Genomic DNA, 12,562 nt, shown 5'->3' with positions numbered 1-12,562 from the left:
TTCGTGGTCACATGTTTCAATAAGTATTAATATATTATAAAATACAGTCTGGGTCTTAGCCCCAGACCACTGCGAGTTGAGTCTCCCTGTTTTGGTCCCTGGTGGCTCGTGGTTTTAGTCGCTAAGTCGTGTCAGGCTCTTTGTGAGCCCATGGCCTGTAGCCTGCCCGGCTCCTCTGTCCATGGGTTTCTCCAGACAAGAATACTGGGGTGGGTTGCCATTTCCTTCTTCAGGGGAGTCTTCCCGACCCAGGGATCAAGCCCGGGTCTCCTGCATTGCAGGCAGTCTTTACCAACTGAGCTACGAGAGAAGCCCAGCTTGGGTCCCAGGATGCCTAAAATTTCATCCTCATGATTCGCCCCCTGGGTTTAGCCGAGACTTTGTTACTTGTCAGGTAGATTAAAATTATCTCCCGATAACTCAAACATCCAACATTTTAAAGTAGGTATTAGGACAGAAGTTATCCTTTCTACAGCAAGGAAGAAATTAGAAAGCTCTTTCTGAGGTGGTCGAGTTTCTAGCTGGGACACTAGCAAAGGTGGAGACTGGAATGTAGTTGCTTTCTGAAGTTTATCGAAGGCTTTTTGGGAGGGGATTTCATCCCGAGTCTCAGAGCGACCCTCCCTCAGGGTCTGGCAGCTTAGGGCGGGGCTTCTAGCACAGCGCCCCCTCCATCCCCTCCCCACCCCAGCCGTTGTCACTGGGATCAATTCCTGGACTCTCTCGAGCCAAGCGTTCGGAGTTTCACAGTTCTGGGGGCTCGTCTCACAGTCCCCAGGTAACCTCCCTCCGTTGCTGGCGCTCACCTTGTCCCTTCTGTCGCTGGAGTCGCACAGCCCCTCGCCCCACCCCGCCGCGGCGCGATACCCTCTCTGGCGCTCTCAGCATCATTATCCCCCAGGGGACAAGACGGGGACAGATTTGGGGGCTTCCCTGCCCTCGTCCCCTAGCGGGGGAAAAGGACACGCGGGAAGGAGGCCCCGTGAGTTTAGACTCCCAGAGCCTTCGACACGGGGCACTTCTCGAGGGAGCGCCCCTCTGCTCACAGCCGCCGGCCGCCGCGGTCTAGCCAAGCCGCGCGGAGGCGCCCCGGGCTCCCCGCCCCCGACCCGGCGCTCCCGCACTCCCCCTAGCGGCCGCCGCGCGGCCTCGCTCCGTCCCAGGCTCGTCGGCGGCGCAGCTCACGTGACCGCGCTCCGGGCCTGCGGCCGCTGTCGGTTCCCCCAGTCACCGAGCGAGAGGGAAGAAACAAGATGGCGGCTGAAGGCGATCCGGAGTGGGGCCCCAGCAATTCGGATTGAGCCTTCTCCCTCCACCCGCTTCCGCCGGCCGGGCCCCTCCCGCCCGGCCCCGCGGGCCTCCCCACCCGGCCCCGGCGCCCCCCACCGCCGCCCCTCCGCCCGCCCCTCCCCCCTCCGCTTTCCCTTCTCCCCCCCCCGCCTCAGCTCCGACATGAGGGGCCGGCGGGGCAGGCCGCCCAAGCAGCCCGCGGCTCCCGCTGCGGAGCGCTGCGCCCCGGCCCCGCCGCCGCCGCCGCCGCCGCCGCCCACGTCCGGACCCATCGGGGGGCTCCGTTCGCGGCACCGCGGCAGCAGCCGGGGCAGGTGGGCCGCCGCCCAGGCTGAGGTGGCGCCCAAGACGCGGCTGAGCTCGCCCAGGGGGGGCAGCAGTAGCCGGAGGAAGCCGCCGCCGCCGCCGCCGCCGCCGCCGCCGCCGGCCCCCCCCAGCACCAGCGCCCCGGGCCGGGGGGGGCGAGGAGGCGGGGGCGGCAGGACAGGGGGCGGGGGCGGCGGCGGCCACCTGGCCCGGACCACCCCGGCCCGGAGGGCCGTCAACAAAGTGGTGTACGATGACCACGAGAGCGAAGAGGAGGAGGAGGAGGAGGACATGGTCTCGGAGGAGGAGGAGGAGGAGGAGGAGGAGGACGGCGACGCCGAGGAGACCCAGGATTCCGAGGACGAGGAGGAGGATGAGATGGAGGAGGACGACGATGACTCCGACTATCCGGAGGAGATGGAAGACGACGACGACGACGACGCCAGTTACTGCACGGAAAGCAGCTTCAGGAGCCATAGCACCTATAGCAGCACTCCAGGTACCCACCCAGCCCGGTTGCTGCAGACTTCTTCCCCACCTCCTCCCCCTCCCTCCCTCCTGGCTCACTCCCTCTCTGGTCTCCCCCCACCCCCACCTCCCCCCCACCCCCCAAACGGAGGGGAAATGCGACGGCCCATCAAGTGGCAAAAAACTAGATTTACTAGAGGAAAGAGGCGCATTGTTCAAAATGGAGATTGCATTGTTGCCGTTCGCAGGCCACACGCTCGCTCTCTCCCCTCAACCCCCTCTTTTTCCTCTTAAAAATGTGTGCCAGTGCAGTGTCTCCACGGGCATAGTTGAAACTTTGGCACACACATATCCATTGCATTCATTTTTCTCCCCTTGTTTTGGTTTGGTTTTTTGGAATGAAAGAAGCTTCTTGTTTTTGCAAACCTCTTTGCATTTCTAATGTGGTTTCTTTTAGATTTCTCGTCTCTAATCGGTTCCTAAAAAAGGGAATGGAGGATTCAGACAGATTGTGCCATACAAACACACACACACACAACATGCTTCTCTTCACGCCCCGAACTGTGTGGTTTTAAAAGTGTCTTAAGGAAATGGATCAGTTGGGTTAGTAGGGGAGCCTTATCTGGTCCTGTGTGTGTGTGTGTTTATTCTTGAGCGCTGATGGGCTCGTGCAACAGTTGCTAGTGAATGGCTGATTAAAAAGCAAAGAAGAAAAACCAAAGAATACCAAAACAAATTTGCTGTTTTATCTGATTCCAGTATCATTTTGGTAAAATGCAAAATAAGAGACCGCAGGAACTTGAGTCTTAACTAATTTGATCCCTTTGCCTGAGAAATGCCGTTTCCTGTCACCTGTTGCAGACACGTATGGTTGATCCTGCAGACGTAATTGCTGAAGATGAACTTTTGGACCAACTTCCAAGTCACACAACAGAAGTATAGGGAAATCTAATGCAAAATGACTTTTTCTTTTCATTCTATTTCTGAGGGTAATAAGTCCTCCCTGATCTACAATGAACTTCTCCATGGTGACTCCTCTTTTCTCAGAGAGCTTCTCTAGGCTGGTGCGGATATACATTTTGTTTATCTAAAAAACACATACACACACAATGGCTGCTGTGTATGAAATTCATAGTTGCAGTTTACTAAATTGTGAAAAAAAATCATAATTTATAGCAGTAACCTACAAGATCTTTTCCTTTGTATTTTTTAAAATCTGAACTGAATTAGAATCCAGTTTTCAGAGCATTTCCGAAGTAAAGTTCATGAAGGAATAGAGTCTTAACAGTGATTAAGGTGTGTCACTTGTTTTTAAAAGAGACTGGACCAGCCCTCAAATAAAAATCAACAAAGAAGACAAAAAAAAAAAAAAGGACTGGAATAGGAGAAGTGGTTAAATGTAAATGTGCCTTTTTTTTTTTTTTTTAATAAATGCTTAAATACTCATTGGAGGAGTATGAGCATTAAGTCAGATGCAAGCCCATTTAGCTTGTCCTCCCAGCAAAGGAAAAAGGTAATTTCTTTTGCCTGACAGTAATATCTGCCTGTCTTTGGGGGTGGAGTGAAGGAGAGCTGGCAGGAGAATGAAGAGAATGAATCAAATGTCAAGTGTGTATGTCTTCTATGTGGAAAGGACTACACACCATCCTTGCCAACTTAATTTTAGTGCATCTTTTATAGTAATGATTTCTACCTTATGAAATCACATGTGGTCTTTTCGACCAGGAGCCCAGAACTGAAAGACTTGTGGAGAGGAAATTATACTATTGGAGGAAGTTTTCTCAGATTAGGCAGAGCTAAGGCGTTTGGCAGGGTGGTTCAGCTAACTTTAACTCCTCTTTGAAGGCTTAGCAAGTAATATTTAGGGTTGAGAGCGGTGTATATGCTGTTAAATTACAATTTTGTGGTTAGGCTTCCTTTTTTAAAAAGATCCTTATATCTTTATGTACTTCCATGATTGTTTTTTCCGATGACATTCATAGTCTACCTTGTGTATGCTTGTCACCTTTCACCTTTATGTGAAATTAAGGGTTATATATCCTTATACTAATCTTACAGCCCCTGTAGTTCCTAGAGTAGTGCCTCGAGCACACTACAGGTGCTCATCAAAGACTGGTTGGACAAATGATTGTTAGTAGGTGAGAACTTGTAATAGATGACGTTGTGCTGATTCTCCAGTGGCTACCATAATTCCTAAATATTTTGGATGTGGGAAACTAAAAATTGGCCTAATTAGATTTTGATAGTTTGACCAGTTTTTAGTAGCAGAGAGAGAGTGTTTGGAGCTGCTGTTTCATATTGCTTGCCAGGCATTTTCCTTTCTTTATTAGATGTGGTGGTAACTTGTTATATGTTTTACTTTTGAAACATTATTTCTCAAGATTATGGTGAAAGAGATGATACATTTTACATCCTAAACTTTTAGAATATGTCCACTTGCCTGGAATAACAATTCATGATAGTGAGTTGTTTAGGCTAAGCCCTTGTTTCATTTGTTTTATTGGGTGTACTTCTAGGTAAATGTGTATATGTGTGTATATGCTTTGGAAGGAAAAATGTTCTAGAACTGGTTTAAGATATCCCAGAAGTTCATAAATAAATACATTTGGTGGATTCGAGTCCACCTATGTTGTCAAGATTGAAAAGAGGAATATACTTTGCTGGTAATTTAGAATAAGTTAATTAAGTCTTGTGAACTAGAATGTTGGCTTAAGTAGTAAATAAGAATGAGAAATTATACTTAGTATACTTATATACTTAGTATAAGAAATTACTCATTCATCTGTTCGTATATTGAGTACTTCGTAGGTAATATACCTGTTGATGCAAGGACATTGGTTGATGTTACTAGATTTTTCTAAAACCATAGATTTAAAAAAGTTTTCAGTGGAGGTGAAATGTTTTCTTCTTAATGAAGAAAAAATTTAAATGGGTATGTAAGGTCCTCACATGACAGATGTTACTGTAGGGGTGGCAACTTGTTAATAAAAATTTGAAATCATCTAGTTTTGCTTAAGTTCAAAACATTTGGTTGCATAAGGCTTTTAGTATTTTTATTGTTAAAAGTTAGAATTATTTCAGACAGTAGGTTTTATGACATACTTTTGAAGTACATTCAGAAGAATTGTATAGAAAATGTTTTGCATAGGCATTTGGTAAACTTCTGACAGCACCTTATAATCAAGTGTTTGCTAATTCAAAAAAGTTAAGTCAGACTTTAAAACAGAGCCGTTCTTGCATTTAACTTGTGCGGGATTTATGAGAATACTTAGCTGTTATTTTGAAATTTGGAACTTCTGGTGACTTCAGAAAATAGAATCCCTGGTGTTGTCCTGGGAGAATTAGTGATTTATGTCCTCTAAGATTGTGACAGTTGAGAGGGGTGGCACAGGTGCCATGAATACACTGTGGATTTATCTGAAGAAGAATTTGTTACTCGTTTGACAATATTTGTTCCCACCTGTTTCAAGCAAATATCTTTTCAGTATGCTTGGGATTCCTGATTGCTACAAGTGAGATAGATACAAAGTACTGTGGAGAGTTAAAGGAGGGTGGGCTCATAAGCTATATGGGGGAGCTGGTATGGATGTCTGCTTCCTGGATGGGCATGTGGCTAGTGTGGATGGGGATGTGGCCAGTGTGGATGGGCCTGTGGCTAGTGAGGATGGACAGAGGCAGGGAGGGAGTAGCATAAACCAGGGCACTGACTTTCAAGTGTGGGCGGTCTTAGGTAACCTCCTTTAGCAAGAGCCTGAGTATATGAATAAGAAACTGCTGAGCGATAGGTAGAGAACCAGGCTACAGCATTTTTCCTCTCTCCCTCATCTGTTGGGTCAGGATTGGGCTAGATCGGTGGTCCTCGGTCATTTTTCACTTCAGGACCACCCAAGGGATGTGCTGTATTCCTATCAGCACTATGCAAGGAGTGTGAAACAAAAGCACATTAAATCACAGATACTATTAATTCGCCGATTTAGCCAGCTCTTCCCCCCACCACAAATTGAGAAAATCAATGGAGAGGTGACATCTGAAGCCCTTTTCTTTTCTTTCCAGTCTGTTTCAGATCTATTTCACTTGTGGGTACTGGGGATCAGTCAGAAGATCTGGAAACAAGTGGATATGATTTCAGTGGGACGTCAGGAAATTTAGCATTGCTTCCGTTCTGCAGGGTGGATTGAAAGAGGTCAGATAACTGGTGGGGATGTGAATGGGTTTTATAGCCCTGGATGGAAACATCAGTCCAGGAGGTACTTCAGAATTCTCCAAGCCTGGACAGCATCAGAAGTGTAGACAGAGGACTTCATCAGATAGGCCTCTGTAAGAATGGCAGTGTTTTCGATAGCAACAGGTATTCAGGATTATAAGAGAAATTAATGAGATCTGTTTTCGGGTATCAGTACTTGAAGAGGTTAAACATGAGAATTAAAAGAAAGAAAATGAGGGCCCCAGAGAGTTATTACAAAGTTGGATGATGTGATCTGTGAGTGATAGAGAGATATGTCCAAGGTATGCAGTGATAGATGGTCTTGTGTACCACCCAGGCCCGGTACTTGGCTGGGGTATGAGTGGAAGTGGAGCTGGGTGTTGAAATGTGGGTGTGCAACAGGACTGGGGATACTAAGGCCAGGAGCTCCGGTTTCTTCCCTCAGGTCCATCTTTTCTTCCTCTTCAGGACACTGTGTCCTCCCTGTGACTGGAGATTCTTGGGGTAGGGATGTGGGGGGTGAGAAGGTGGTGGGGGTGATGGGAGACCAGTAGTCTGGGTAACAAACACAGGAGCAGATCCTAGCAGATGCTGTCTTTGCACTGGGTAGATCCCTCGTTCCCTGCTCCTTAGCATGCTCTTGAGGATCTCTTCTAGAAGTCCTCCCAGAGTACTGATGATCACCTTGATCTCTCTCCTCTTTGAATGCCTGCTTGTGGCACTTAGAGCCTCATCTTCATAATTTAGCACTAGCTTAGCACTGACGCTTCTTCTTCTTCTTTTTTTTTTTTCATGCTTTCAGTCCTTTAAAATGATAACCCTCAGGAGGTAGAACATTTCTTAAAAAAGAAAAACTTACAGAATGCACTTGAAAAGATTGAAAGTAAAACCATACAGATGGAATTAAAGTGGATATAGCTAAATATAATGTTTTAATTGTTTTATCTACTGGTATATGCCAAATTATTTTATGTATTTTTCTAGATACTAAGTTACATTACTCAAATATTTTTTGATTGCTGAATGATTTTTAAAAATAGAGCTAACATTTATTGGACTTCTGAATTGCTGAATTATTTTCAAGTAATATTGAATAAAAGTTGCATTTAAAAATACAAAAACATTTTTAAAGTTTCACTTTAATTTTTATTTTTAAAATTTTTATTTTATTCATTTGGCTGCCACGAGTCTTAGCTGCAGCATACAGACTTCTGTAGTTTTGGTGCACAGGCTTAGTTAATCCAAGGCATGTGGGGTCTTGGCCCCTTGATCAGGGATTGAACCTGTCTCTCCTGCATTGCAAGGCAGACTCTTAGCCACTGGACCACCAGGGAAATCTCTAAAAGTTGCATTTTTAAAATAGCAGTTTTATTGAGATATAGAATACATAGCATAAAATTCACCCTTTAAAAAAAAGAAAAAGGTATTATCCAGTGGTTTTTAATGTATTCACAGAGTTGTGAATGTATCACCCCTACCTAATTCCAGAATATTTTTATCACCCCAACAAGAAACAGTGACAGTCACAGCAGTCACTCCTTGTTCTCTCCCTGCCCTGCTCCATCTCCCGGCAACCACTACTTTCATTTTCTGTTGATTTGTGTCTCATGGAAATTTCTTATGAAAAAAAATCATACAATATATAACTTCTTTCATTTAGATTAATGGTTTCAAGGTGCATGGATCTTGGGGCATGTAACAGTACTATATTTAAATAGTATCCCTTTATATGGATATACCACTTTTTGTTCATCCATCCATCACTCCATGGACATCTGAATTGTTTCCACTTTTTGGCTATAGTGAGTAACACTGCTGCTAATGTTCATGTATAGGTTTTTGTCTGGACAAGATGTGTTCATTTCTCTTGGGTATATCCTAGGAATGTTATATATAGCTGGATTAATTACAAATACTTATTTTTAATACAAATACAATTTAAATAGAGTCACTTTAACCAGACTTACTTTTTTTGTTTAGAATAGTTTTGAAACAGTTCTCTTAGGATGAATGAGAGCTAGTTTGTAAGTCTTCCAAAATATCTATGATTTTTGGATTGCTTTTGGTCAGCTTGGAGAATTTATTCCAGGTTTGTCAGAGAAGGAGGAGTGTAAGTGGAGTCATATTTTCATTCAGTCAGTGTGAGCAACGTGTGGCAGGCTTTGGAGGCACTCACTCATGTAAATAAACTCACTACGAAGTCTTAGGCTATCATGATACATGAGAATCTCAGGATTCTAGGTGCATCTTTCATGAATGTCAAGGATCTAGAGAGGTAGCATGTAGCATAGAGATTACCAGTCCTCATGGATGAACGAATGAATGAATGAATGAATGAATCTGGGCTCTGTGATGATGGGCATTTTGCTCAGGTCTTTGTACCTCACTTTCCTCTTTTGTAAAATATCATAGTACTGAATTCAGTGTGTTGTGAGAGCCGAATGGGTTAATGTGTGTGAAACTAGAACAGTGCCTGGTACTGGGTAAAGATTCAATAAATAGTAACTATTCTTGTCTATTGATTTGTTCCTGAATTGTAAGCTGAGATTCTGTTAACATATAGGAACCTTACTTACAATGTAGCAAGGTAGTATTTTATTCTGTCAGAAAACTGTCAGTTGACTCACAGGGTAGAAAAATATTTTGAAGACCACACTTAAGTAAAAGTTCACATTAAACTAGAGCTTTATCCCCCCCCCCCCCAAAAGGGTTATTAAGTGTTTAACTTCTCCATTCAGAACATTTAGTTTACCTAACATCTAATTTATTTTAGAACTATAGTAAAAAATACATTGAGTTCTGTTATTTACCGTTAAAGTAGAAAAAGTGCTCTTGATAATTTCAGCTCTCTGGTAGTTCCTTCTCCAAGACATCTTCCTCTGCCTTTTCCTTAAACCCCAGTTTTCCAGGTTTTCAAGCCAGCCCCTGGCCCTCTCACTATCTCCCTCCTTCCCCTGAGATCTCATCTGTTCTTAAGTTGTTTTTAAAAATTGCAGTGAAAAATTGAAAAATAGTGCAGTTTTACTCCTTTGGGAAAATACGCATAATATAAAGCTAAAAATGGAAATTAACTATAATCCCAGCAACCAAGGATACCCATTGGACATGTGTGTGTGTGTTTGCGTGTGTGTGTGAGTGTGTGGGTAATTCCATTTACTGCAACGTTCTTAGTAATATTTCTTAGAAGTTATAACTAAGATGAAATAAACTGATTGTTTTCCCTTGATATACAGCAAACTCTCCCCATATCTTGGTTTCTTTTTTTCTTTTTAGCCATGCCACACAGTTTGTGGGATCACAGTTCCCTGACTAGGGAGTGGACCTGGTCCCGGCAGTGAAGACTAACCTACTGCACTGCCAGGGAATTTCCTGAAACTTCTTTTTGCTGCTTTCACTGTTGATTCTGTTTCTTGGGTCCTACCGCCCCCTTGGTTTACTTGTCTGTTTCAGCACAATCTCTAGTTGCTTCCTAGGAATGGGTGCATGAGAAATAAACTTGTTTTTTTTTTAAATCATGATGTATCTGCAAATGCCCTTTTCAGTCCTAATACTTGGTAGAGAATTTGGCAGGGGGTAGGGTTCTAAATTTAAAAAAGCACTTTCATTGAAAGGTTCGCTTTGGTGTGCTCCAGCATCGAGGATTGCTGTTGTGAGGTGAAGGGCCGTCCTGATTACCTCATGTCTGACCTGTTTTTATCCCTCCAAAATCACTGTGGACGGTGACTGGAGCCACAAAATTAAGAGACGCTCGCTCCTTGGAAGAAAAGTTATGACAAATGTAGACAGTGTATTAAAAAGCAGAGACATCACTTTGCCGACAAATTTCTGTATAGTCAAAGCTATGATTTTTTCAGTAGTTTATGTACGGATATAAGAGTTGGACCATAAAGAAGGCTGAGCACTGAAGAATTAATGCTTTTGAATTGTCGTGCTGGAGAAGACTCTTGAGAGTCCCTTGGACAGCAAGGAGATCAAACCAGTCAATCCTAAAGGAAATTGACCATGAATACTCATTGGAAGTACTGATGCTGGAGCTGAACCTCCAATAGTTTGGCCACCTGAAGCTGACTCATTTGAAAAGACCCTGATGCTGGGAAAGGTTGAAGGCAGGAGGAGAAGGGGGCGACAGGATGAGATGGTTGGATGGCATCACCAACTCAATAGACATGAGTTTGAGCAAACTCCAGGAGATAGTGAAGGACAGGGAAGCCTGGCGTGCTGCAGTCTGTGGGGTTGCGAAGAGTCAGACAAAACTTAGTGACCGAACAGCAGCAAAGCTTTTAGGCTCTTTTCATGGTCCCCAGTGCTCTGGAGTTTTAAAGGGACTGCATATCCCTTGATGTGGCTCTTTTTTACTCATTCTGCCCAGGTACTTGGTGGGCCCTTTTAATCTGCAGACTCATACTCTTTAGTTCTGAGAAAATGTCTTTATTATTTGCTAATTTCCCCCCAAATTTGATCTGTTCTTTTGTTGAACTTCTCTTTAGTTAGATGTTAGGCATTTTAGACTGTTCATGTGAAATTTCTAATCTTTTTCAGTTCTTTTTATCTGTTTGTCAATTTGGTCTGCTTTCTGGGAGAGTTTCTCTTCCGAGCCTTCTATTAAATCCACTTTTATTTCAGCTGTCAGATATTTAATTTCTGAAAACTGTTTTCTGTGTTCCTTTTCATCCTGTTTGTTGACACAGTATCTTATGTTTCTCATTATTGATAATTTTAAAAAAATACTGAAGTGCAACTTCAGTTCAGTTCAGTCGCTCAGTCGTGTCCGACTCTTTGCGACCCCATGAATCACAGCACGCCAGGCCTCCCTGTCCATCACCATCTTCCGGAGTTCACTGAGACTCACGTTCATCGAGTCCGTAATGTCATCCAGCCATCTCATCCTGGGTCGTCCCCTTCTCCTCCTGCCCCCAATCCCTCCCAGCATCAGAGTCTTCTCCAATGAGTCAACTCTTCGCATGAGGTGGCCAAAGTACTGGAGCTTCAGCTTTAGCATCATTCCTTCCAAAGAAATCCCAGGGTTGATCTCCTTCAGAATGGACTGGTTGGATCTCCTGGCAGTCCAAGGGACTCTCAAGAGTCTTCAACACCACAGTTCAAAAGCATCAATTCTTCGGTGTTCAGCCTTCTTCACAGTCCAACTCTCACATCCATACATGACCACAGGAAAAACCATAGCCTTGACTAGACGGACCTTAGTCGGCAAAGTAGTGTCTCTGCTTCTGAATATACTATCTAAGTTGGTCATAACTTTTCTTCCAAGGATATATGGTAAAATTCACCCTTTTTAGTGTACAGTTTTGACTCTTTAAAGTTTTAGCAAATACATACAGTCATGTAACCACCACTATCATGAAATACAGAGCAGTTCCATCACCCCACCTCAACTGTGCTCCAGCAGTCAACTCCTCTCCCTCACCCCAGGCCGCCACTGATCTATTTTCTGTCCCTGTAGTTTTGCCTTTCCCTGAATATCATATAAATGGGATTACAACCTATGTAGCTTTCTGAGTCTGGCTTCTTTTACCTAGTATAATGCATTTGAGATTTATCCAAGATATGGCTTCTGTCTTGGTCATTCCTTTTTGTTGCCAACTAGGTATTTCATTATATGAATATACCACAGTTGGTTTATCCATTCACCCATTTAAGAACCTCTGAGTTGTTTTTAGGTTTTGGAGATTATAAATAAAACTGCTCTAAACATGCACTTACAGGTTTTTGTGTGAACGTAAGTTTTCCTTTTTCACGGGTAAAGAGGAGTGGAATCACAGGGTTGTATGCTGAGCGTATTTTAACTTCCTAAGAAACTGCCAAACCGTTTTCTTTTTTAAAAAATAATTTTTATTTATTTATTTTTGGCAGTGCTGGCCCTTCGTTACTGCTCTAGCTTTTCCTCCAGTTGCGGCGAGCAGGCGCTACTCTTGTTTTGGAGCACAGGCTCTAGGTTGGACTTCAGTAGTTGTGGCACTCGGGCTCAGGAGTTGCCGCTCTTGAACTCTAGAGCACAGGCTCAGTAAGTTGTGGTGCGCGGATCTAGCTGCTCTGTGGCACGTGGGGTCCTCCCAGGTCAGGAATTGAACCCGTGTCCCCAGCATTGGCAGGCAGACTCGACCACTTAGCCACCAGGGAAGCCCCAAACTTTTCTAGTTAAGCATTTCCAGTTAAACATTTTGCATCCTCACCAGCACTGGATGAGGGTTCTGCTGCTGCTGCTACTAAGTCGCTTCAGTCGTTCCGACTGTGCGACCCCATAGACGGCAGCCCACTAGGCTCCTCTGTCCCTGGGAT

General features: G+C 44.3%; 1 protein-coding gene across 1 annotated transcript in view; it reads left to right on the top strand.

Annotated features, from left to right (window-relative positions):
* The first annotated feature begins 1,452 nt into the window (after positions 1–1,452).
* BPTF (bromodomain PHD finger transcription factor) overlaps positions 1,453–12,562 on the top strand; it is a 131,700-nt gene continuing 120,590 nt past the window's right edge. The window contains exon 1 of the mRNA XM_052657404.1: positions 1,453–2,095. Within this exon, the coding sequence (XP_052513364.1) occupies positions 1,453–2,095 (643 nt within the window). The remainder of the gene's footprint in view (positions 2,096–12,562) is intronic.

This window comes from Budorcas taxicolor, chromosome 19 (assembly GCF_023091745.1).
Source record: "Budorcas taxicolor isolate Tak-1 chromosome 19, Takin1.1, whole genome shotgun sequence".
Taxonomy (NCBI): domain Eukaryota; kingdom Metazoa; phylum Chordata; class Mammalia; order Artiodactyla; family Bovidae; genus Budorcas; species Budorcas taxicolor.
Note: the sequence above shows the minus strand (reverse complement) of the source record. Positions and strands in the feature narration are given on the sequence as shown.